Source organism: Dysidea avara, chromosome 5 (assembly GCF_963678975.1).
Source record: "Dysidea avara chromosome 5, odDysAvar1.4, whole genome shotgun sequence".
Classification (NCBI taxonomy): Eukaryota; Metazoa; Porifera; class Demospongiae; order Dictyoceratida; family Dysideidae; genus Dysidea; species Dysidea avara.
The window spans coordinates 31,155,006-31,165,803 of NC_089276.1; the positions used below are offsets into that span (position 1 = coordinate 31,155,006).

Below are 10,798 nucleotides of genomic sequence, written 5' to 3' on the forward strand. Positions count from 1 at the left end.
GTGGCTCCACGTAAACTTGCAGACAACAACAGACACAGCTTCGCGCTATAGACTGAATTTACTAATAAATGGGTGTGGCTGAGCGTATGTTTGTAACGAGATAAGTGGGCGTGGCTCATAAAAGAGCCACGCGACTAGTTTGTAAGTTTCCACGTCGTCAAACAAACAATTTCGTTTCTCACGTGATCCAATCCTGGTTAGACCCTGATAATTTGTAAACCGGGTCGGAATCGGATGACCAGGAGAAAACGCGACCCGGATGATTCGACCCGGTTTCAACGCTGGCACGGATAACCTCGATAGGTACACAGGTACACATTTGGGCTCTGAGCCTCTGACCCTCAATACCAACCCTATTGTTGTACTCTTGTACGCAAAAATTCTGTAATAATTTTGATGCAACATTTAGTGTTCTGAAGCAAATAAAACACACATATTTTACGAGAACAATTTCAGCGAGCTCCCACAGCCGGCCGTGGGCACGCCTGGCTTAACACCCATAAAGATTTGTATATAAATAAACTGTATACAGCCACATAAATTTTACTTGTGATGAAATAGACACAAAATTTACACTTACAGGTGTATTTCTCAACTGTGATACCACAGTTACTACTAACATGTAGATTATCTCCTTCTTCACCATAGTAATCGACAAGTCCCTTATATAAATTCTCTTCAAATCTCAAAGATGATCCATAATCACAATACACTGCCTGGCCATTTTGTGCACTATTTTCCTGGAATAATACTGGAGCATTAAACACGATATCAGAATAACTGATGTATACAGCTCCTCCATGGTAGGTAGCAGTATTGTTCACAAATGATGCTTTGGTGCTTCCAGTAAATGACATTTGTATATAATACTGTGCATATACAGCTCCTCCTTGGTAGGTAGCAGTATTGTTCGCAAATGATACTTTGGCATATCCATTAACTGACATTTGCATATAATAACGTGCATATACAGCTCCCCCTCTATAGGCTGTGTTTCTAGCAAATGTAGCTGCCGAGCTGTCACCAAATGAAATAGTAGCATACCGGTATATGTAGATAACACCCCCATTAGAGGTGGCACGATTGTCAATAAATGCTACTGTAGAGTTTTTACGACATGATATAACAGTACGTGAACCATATGATGCATAAAAAACACCACCACTGCTAGCACTATTATTAGTAAACTTTATTGCCGCATTTTCTTCAAATGAGATATCAGAATATTGTGTGGTATATATAGCACCTCCATAAGAACGAGCAGTATTGTTATCAAATGTCACTGATGAAGTTCCATTAACAAAGAAATCAGAATCACCACTATCTAAATATATTGCTCCTCCTCTGCTACTTCCACTATTATTGCAAAATATTACCACCGAGTTGCCAGTTATAAAGATATCAGAATAATATGATAGTATTGCTCCTCCATCTCTGGCACTATTGTTATTAAAATGTACCTCACTATTTCCATCAAAGAGCATATGGGAGTAACGTTCAATCTCTATAGCACCTCCTCTTTGTCCTATACTATTATTATTAAATCTCACAAAAGAGTTTTCACCAAATCTGATATTAGAATAGCTGTTCATAGATATTGCGCCTCCACGGTACCCTGCACTGTTACTGTTAAATGTCACTTGTGAATTGTCAGTAAATGATATATCAGCATATACTGTAGCGTATATGGCACCTCCTCTCCTATTGCTATAATAAGTTCCCTGTCCAGCTCTGTTACTGCTAAAAGTTACCACTGAGTTATTAGCAAATGTGATTAACGATCGACTTTGAGAAAAAATGCCTCCACCACTTGTACTTGCATAATTGTTTTCAAATTGTACAGATGAATTTAAACCAAAAGTCACATCAGAATTCTGAAAGTAAATAGCTCCACCAACAGTAGCTGAATTGTCACAGAATTGGACACTACAGTTATCAAATTCTATTATGGAGTTAGTACTGAAAATTCCTCCACCAGAGTTTGCTGTGTTTTGCCTGATTGGTACAGTCCCCAAAACATTCATATGGACATTTGAAAGGTAAATAGGTACTCCTTGGTTGTTAATAAACACTGAATCTTGTAGTAAAAGATTATAACGCATATTGCTGGTTGAGCTACTAATGTAAACCACACTTCCTGCTGGACCATTTGAGGTGAAGCTGCAGTCATTAATATTCAACGCTGGTGGAGGGTTAGCCACAGTCTGAAAAGAGTAGTGTATGGCAGATCCGTGACCACGGTAATCATTGTTATGTGTAAACTGGCAATCTTTAATGTGTACATCTCCTGACATTTCGGACATTCTAACAGCTTGTCTGGTTGAATTATGGAAATAGCAATCTTGGATTGTGATATTAGAGGAGTTGTGAAAACGTGGCCCTCCACATCCTTGCCAAATTATCCCTTCAATTGTAACATTACTACAAGAGACAAAACGTAAGTTTCCAACATCAGCACAAAGTACTGTAGCATTAATTTGGCTTCTTATCAGAATATTATCAAAATTTTCTATAGTCAAGCTCGAAGACAGCACAACTGAAGTTTCTATGTCAATGACCAAATTATTGGTAACATTTCCGAGGGCATCTTCAAAGGAATGAAATGTGCAGTTGCCAGTCACACAACATGCAAGCTGATCTTGACCATTCCCTGGATCATTTGAAACATCATCATAGTCGCTGACTGTATAAACACAGGGATCAGTATCACCTTTCACTCGTTCAATACCTTGCAAGAAGAAAAGGAGCAGGAACACTCCGGTTGTCCTTGCAAGTAGCATATTTGCCAGTACAGAACAAGTACTTCAGTTTGCTCCAGCATCAAGATATTTATAGTATTTGTACAGGATGTGGTTGGAATTCAAAACAAATTCTTGTTCTTTGATGGGAATAGTTTAGCAAAAATGTATAAAATTCTACTTATAAATATAAAAGGCATCATTTGCAAATCATATAAATCAAATATGTGATACATATCACCACTGTTCACAGGACAGTAACCTTAATACATAATAGTTTGATTGCTTCAAAACATTCATCTTAAGATTATTTGAATATAACTGTACAAAGCATAATACAAATTGTGAACTAGTGCATTATACATACTTATGATAATATGGTAACAACATAGCCGGTGCATAAAATATAGCTTTGCTAAATTATGATGAATTATGTATCATTGATAACAACCCTTCCACTTCATTCTTTATGGTTTAATTATGTATGATGAAGCCACATGTACCATAAAATTAATTGGTTTCCTTGTTGCATGAAGATACATAAAATGTTGGCATCTTTGCTAAGTCGTAACAACCAATCTTGTCATGTAGTTTTGGAGTTTTATTCTTTGTAATAATTTGTAATAATTCACTTATCGGCCAACATGGAGGCAAGTTTTCTAAACAAATTGATTGCAGTAGATCGCATACCACCAGTAGCCGCAAATGTCAGTGGTGAAAAGCCTGCTCTCTCTACCTCCCAAATACTGTACATTCATCATAAGCCTGATAATCTCCTGATAGCTCCATCGTAATCATAATACATTCATCATCACATTTCTCTGGCTTATGAACAGAGTAGCACCTGGACGGCGGAGAGTGAATATAGGAATGCACAAAAAGGATAATATTTCTGACATCAAAAAAATGCATGCTGCCTATTTCAAGTCTCTAGCAGCAACAAAGCAGACCCAATTGGCAGCATCAGTGATGACAACACCTATCGCCTGAAACAAAGCCCTGGCCCTACAAAGATGTTGTGGCTTATAAGGCATGTTTTTACTGCATTTGGAAAATAGCTGAACAGGTCCCATACAAATCAAACAATCCCATCAAAGATGATAAATTAATTGGTTTCCTTGTTGCACAGAAGAAAAGCAAAACTTAATATGTGACCCAATTCTTAATGTCACATGTGAAATTTACAATTCACTGTGTTACCATTAAGACAGTTTGGCACCTGTTACCCAGAATTTGTAGTAATTCAAGGTACTGACTAACAGTTGTAACCATTGTAAAGCTGATTAATTACTTGGAACACTTAATTTTGGTCATAAATATCTGAACTGTCAATATGGGGTGCTGTTTGTATCAAAATTATAACAATATAATAAGTATAAAAAACTAGGTTATATATGCTTGCTGTACATGGTTTATACATATGTACATTTTCATAAATAAATAATGACTCTTTTTTAATAAATAATTTACAATATTTAATCTCAAATGACAAGACAATGACAAGTATCTTCTCTATTATGTGCCATTTGTTGTCCTGTTACACATTTTGGCACAAAACCTGAACTTTGAGATGCCATTTGTATCAAAATTTAGGTTTTTAATTACATTTCCAAAAATAGAAATGGATCCTTGATATTGTTTACCCAAAAATGTGCAAGATTTCTATAGTACTTTTCATTATTTATTAAGTCATGAACATTAGTTGTTAAACCATGAACATTATTTGTTAAACCATTAAATTCTTTACTTAATGTACCGTTAATCTTAACAAACCTTGCGATCAAACATCTACAACAGGTTACACAAGATTACATGAGGCTACACAGAGTTACATAAGGCTACACTGGGTTACATTAAAGCTACAAAGAGTTACATGATGCTACACATGGTTACATGTAGCTACACTGGGTTACATGATACTGCACAAGGTTGCATGAGGCTACATGAGGCTACAAAGGGTTACGTGAGGCTGCACAGAGTTACATGGGGCTACAAAGAGTTATATAAGGCAATACACAGGGTTACATGAGACTACACAGAGTTACATGAGGAAATACAAAGGGTTACATGAAGCTACACTTGGTTACATGAGGCTACACAGGGCTACATGAAGTTACATCAGGGTACAAAGGGATAATTATACAGGTTACATGAGGCTTCACCAAATTACATGCGGTTACATTAGGCTATATACAGCTTTACATGAGGATACATAGGGTTACATGAGGCTACACAGAGTTACATGAGAATACATTGCATTACATTCGGCTAGGAGGCTACAAAGGATTGCAACACAGGTTACATTGAAGGCTAAACTGGGTTACATGTTGATACACACATTAGGCTACACAGGGTTACAACATGGTTACATGAAGCTACACAGCATTACACAGGGTTACATTAGGATACACAAGGCTATTGTTATACACGGAGTTCCTGGTTATATGTGACCGGATTTGCGAAAAGGGGTATTCCACCCACATCCAATTTACTAACTTTGACAATTAATAACTTATAAAATTGGAAAAAGATATTGACGTGAAATTTGGTCAGTAGTGAGTACCAACATAGCTCTCAAGTTCAGAGAATTGGATGTGCGTGGAAGACTCCTTTTTGCACATCCAGTCACATCTGTGACCAGGTTTGCAAAAGAGGTATTCCACACACATCCAGTTTACCAACTTTGACAATTTATAACTTCAGCTGAGAAAAAGCTAGTTACTTGAATTTTGCTCAGTAGAGGCCCAGCATGGATTAATGGTTGGCAAGAACTTCAGGCTTATATGTAATCTTCACAGTTCATAGTATTGGATGTGTGTGGAAGATCCATTTTCAATCACATGTGAAGCTACACGAGGTTACATGATGATACAAAGGGTTAAATGGTTACATGAGGATGCACTGGGTTACATGAAGCTACACAGTGTTACATGAAGCTACACAGGGTTACATGAGGCTACACAGGGTTACATGGGGATATATACACTCAGTTACATACATGAGGCTACACAGGGTTACACCTGGTTACAGATACTCAGGAGATTGTGTATATAGTGTATTAAACTGTGTTCCAGCTTTAAATATTTAAATGAGCTTTAGGGGTTCTTTAAAGTCTTAAAAAGTTGAGTAAATTTATCAAGGGTTGTGGTTATAAATTTAAAGTTACAATACCTAATGGTTGATGTGATTCCACATACACTACATAAGCTTTCTTGTGTATTGTTGTGTACTGTAATTTGCCTTACTCATATTTGGGCTTAACATTTACGATAAATTTTTCACCTTTTTACTAAACAATACTAAATATCTTATTGCTGCTTTTACATGACTATTATTTACATTGAAGTTTTGTGATAGATACATGTTGAGGGGAATAACCAAATCAAAAATTAAGTGAAGAGTAGCTATAGAGTTGAGGTTGATCATGAATAGACTGTGTAACTGGTCTATTAGAGTAACTAAACCTTTTCCACTAGTGTAGCAAGGGTACATAAAGATAAATCTGTATTCTTATTATGTACTTGTTTAGTAACCTGCTAAAGCCTTACAACTTAGAGCATATGGAAGAAACAACGCCATATCTATCTATATAGTTGTGCTAAAAACCCAGTTAAATGGAGACTAGCACAAGTTTATTGTGAATTACAGCACTGTATTATAGGAAAAATACTGATTGTATGTATACACCCAAGTATCCATTTTGTAATCCAGTACTTCCATTTGTATCCCAGTGTATTCTCATGTAACAAAGTATACCTACTGTGTACCGATGTGAAACCCTGTTGTAACTCAGTTGACATAACCCAGTGTATCCTCTATAGAAGTGACTGTGTATTAATGTGCACTTGTAGCCCAGTGTATCATGATCCACTATTACCTAGGTGTATCCACAGATCCACTTGCAACCAAGTGTAGCTTCATTTAGCAGGCTTATCCTCATGAACTCCTGTGTAGTCTGGTGCAACTTTGCGTATATCCTCAGTGTAGTAGCCAAGTATAGCATGTTGTAAACCTGCATAGCTTGTTGTAACCCTTTGTACTCCTGTAGCCTCAGTGTAGTCATCCTCATGTAACCCAATGCAGCCTCGTGTAGCTGATTTGTAACCTCATGTAACCCTGTGAAGCCTGTGTAACCTGAGCTGTTTGCAAATTCTCAAGCATTCTATTTATTAAGATAGTTAATTCAAAGACCGTCAACCTTTAGTGCTGGACACTGCGAAGGTAGTAGTAGTAATACTAATACATATAGTTGTAACCTCTTGTGTAGCCTGTTGTAATCCTGTGTTTCTTCCAGACTATAGATATTATCCTCTGTTTGACCTGTTGTAACCCTGTGTAGTCTCATGTAACTCTGGTAGCCTCATAGAACTCTGTGTAACCTCAAGCATGTAACCCAATGTATCCTTATGCAACTCTGTGTATAGCCTCATGCAACTTTGTGTACCCTTATGTAAAGCTAATGCAACCAGATGTATCCTCCTGTAACTTTATGTATCCTAATGTAATCCTGTGTAGCCTCATGTACTGTAACTCTGTGTAGCCTCATGTAACCCAGTGTCTCCTTATGTAACCTTGTCTAGCCTCATGAAACCTAGTGTAGCCTCATGTAACTCTGTACAGCCTCATGTAACCCTTTGTAGCCTCATGTAATCCAATTTCTCCTCATGTAACCATATCGTGTCTAGCCTCAAGTAACCCAATGTAGCGCCATGTAATCCAATGTAGTCTCATGTAACTCTGTGCAGCCTCATGTAACTCAGTGTAGCCTCATTTAACCCTGTGTAGCCTCCTGTGTATTGCCTCATGTAACTCTGTATAGTCTCATGTAACCCTGTGTATTGCCTCATGTAACTCTGTGCAGCCTCATGTAACCCTCCGTAGCCTCATGTAACTCTGTGTAACCTTGTGTAACACTTTGTAGCCTCATGCTTCATGTAACCCAATGTAGCTTCATGTAACTTACATGAGGCTGCACAGAGTTACATGAGGCTGCACAGAGTTACATAAGGCTACAAAGGGTTACATGAGGCTACAAAGGGTTACATGAGGCTGCACAGAATTACACGAGGCTACATTGGATTACATGAGGCTACTTTTGGTTACATGAGGCTACATTTGGTTACATGAAGCTAGACATGGTATGATCACATGAGGAGACATTGGGTTACATGAGGCTACACAGAGTTACATGAGGCAATACACAGGGTTACATGAGACTACACAGAGTTAGATGAGGCAATACATAGGGTTACATGAGACTATACAGAGTTACATGAGGCAATACACAGGAGGCTAAACAGGGTTAAATGAGGCTACACTGAGTTACATGAGCCTACAAAGGGTTACATGAGGCTGCACAGAAGTACATGATGCTACATTGGGTTTACAAAAGGTTACATGAGGCTGCATAGCCTCCAATGTAATATCATGCAACTCTGTGCAGCTCATGTAACCCTGTGTATTGCCTCATGTAACTCTGTGTAGCCTCATGTAACCCAATGTCTTCTCATGTAACCATACCATGTCTAGCTTCATGTCACCAAATGTAGCCTCGTGTAACCCAATGTAGCCCCGTGTAGTTCTGTGCAGCCTCATGTAACCCTCTGTAGCCTCATGTAACTCTGTGTAGCCTCATGTAACTCTGTGCAGTCTCATGTAGGTTACATGAGGTTACATTGGGTTACATGAGGCTACACAGAGTTACATGAGGCTACAAAGTGTTACACGGGGCTACACAGAGTTACATGAGGCTACAAAGGGTTACATTAGGCTGCACAGAGTTACATGAGACTACACAGAGTTACACAAGGCAAAACACAGGGTTACATGGAACTACACAGAGTTACATGGAACTACACAGAGTTACATGAGGCAATACACAGGGTTACATGAGCGTATACAGAGTTACATGAGGCAATACACAGGAGGCTACACAAGGTTAAATGAGGCTACACTGAGTTACATGAGGGCTAGACAGGGTTACATGAGGCTGCACAGAGTTACATGAGACTACATTGGATTACATGACGCTACATTGGGTTACTTGAGGCTAGACATGATATGGTTACATGAGGAGAAATTGGGTTACATAAGGCTACACAGAGTTACATGAGGCTACACAGAATTGCATGAGGCAATACACAGGGTTACATGAGGCTACACAGAGTTACATGGGGCAATACACAGGGTTACAGGAGGCTACAAAGGGTTACATGAGGCTGTACAGAGTTACATGAGGCTACATTGGGTTACATGAGGTAACACTAGGTTACATGAGGCTACATTGGGTTACATGAGGTAACACTAGGTTACATGAGGCTAGACAAATGTTACAAGAGGAGACATTGGGTTACATGAAGCTACACAGGGTTACATGAGGCTACACAGGGTTAAATGAGGCTGCACAGAAGTACATGATGCTACATTGGGTTTACAAAAGGTTACATGAGGCTCCAATGTAGTATCATGCAACTCTGTGCAGCTCATGTAACCCTTTGTATACTCATGTAACTCTGTCACTCTCATGCAACCTTGTGTAGCCTCATGTAACTTGGTGTAGCCTCATGTAACCTAGTGTAGCCTCATGTAATCCAATGTAGCCTCATGTAACTCTGTGTAGCCTCATGTAATCTAGTGTAGCCTCATATAATTATCCCTTTGTAGCCTCATGTAACTGTACATGTCAGTCTCATGCAACCTTGTGTAGCCTCATGTTACCAAGTGTAGCCTCAAGTAACCCAATGTATAGCCTCATGTAACTCCGTGTAGCCTCATGTAACTCTTTGTAGCTCTATGTAACATCGTGTAAGCCTATGTAGCTTCATGTAACCCTATGTATAACTTCTGTGTAGCCTCATGTAACCCTATGTATCCTTATGTAAATTTGTGCAGCCTCATGTAGTACAGTTTAGCCTCATGTGACCCACTGTAGCCTCATGTAACCCTGTGTAGCCTCATGTCACCCTGTGTAGCCTCATGTAACCCTGTGTAGCCTCAAATATATCATCCAGTGTAGCCTCATGTAACATTGTGTAGCCTCATATAATTATCCCAATGTAACTTTGTGTAGCTTCATGTAAACCAATGTATCCTTATGTAACACTGCGTATAACCTCATGTAACCCTGTGTAGCCTCAGGTAACTCTGTGTAGCTTCATGTAAGCTTGTGTATAGCCTCATGTAATCCAGTGTAGCCTCTGTAATGCCTCAGTGTAGCCTCTGTAATGCCTCAGTGTAGCCTCATGCAACCTTGTGCAGTATCCTGTAACCCAGTGTAGCTTAATGTAACCCAGTGTAGCTGCATGTAACCATGTGTAGTATCATAAATCTTTGTAGCTTTAATGTAACCCAATGTAGCCTTATGTAACTCTGTGTAGCCTCGTGATTATCTTAGTTCCTATTGTTCACTATATTGTACTGAATATACACATACCAAAACAGAATAGACAGACGACCACTAGTACACTATGGGATACATGTTCATTAATTGGAAGAGTGATTTATGTATATGCCAGAACACAGGGCACAACAAATATTATTAGCTACTAGAAACAAAATTGCACACTTTATCATTGCTATATATGCTGCACCTGACTGTAGATTATGCACAGGTGGGGGATTGGTGAGGTATCTAAATACTATATGACATTTCCACTCTGGAAATAGTTTCACATGTCAAAGCCTCGTGCAGGCCTAGCCATTTGGTGCCACCCCTTCCTATTTGGATGAATTAGATAATAAATACAGTAAATAAATAAATAAACCCATACTGTATACCTCGGGAAATGCTAAATCTTGTAGGACAACTTTGTATGACAATTACCCTACCAGCTACATGACCTTAGGAAGTAACATTGATAGGTGTATGAAAATGCCACATCACAATTTTCATCTCTAACCACTGCCAAAAGCTTCTGGCATGTTGAGAATAGCTATAGTCAATTAACGACAAGGAATAATCTGAATAATAAAATTAATTATAATGTGGCATAGTAGTATGTTAAATAATCTGTCTACTCTGTCATATATAGCTATATCACTACTCACAACAGGTATAAATT

General features: G+C 38.5%; 1 protein-coding gene across 1 annotated transcript; it reads right to left on the reverse strand.

The window, feature by feature from the left end:
* Positions 1-452: 452 nt before the first annotated feature.
* Positions 453-10,575, reverse strand: LOC136255185 (probable outer membrane protein pmp6). The gene is made up of 2 exons (XM_066047907.1): positions 10,328-10,575; positions 453-3,582 (listed from the first exon to the last, which is right to left on the reverse strand). Exon 2 carries the CDS (start codon positions 2,778-2,780, stop codon positions 453-455), a length of 2,328 nt encoding a protein of 775 aa, XP_065903979.1. The 5' UTR covers positions 2,781-3,582; positions 10,328-10,575.
* Positions 10,576-10,798: the final 223 nt, after the last annotated feature.

Bases quoted from the DNA above. Each gene is read 5' to 3' on its own strand.
- LOC136255185 (XM_066047907.1), bottom strand. From the start codon at position 2,780: ATGCTACTTGCAAGGACAACCGGAGTGTTCCTGCTCCTTTTCTTCTTG.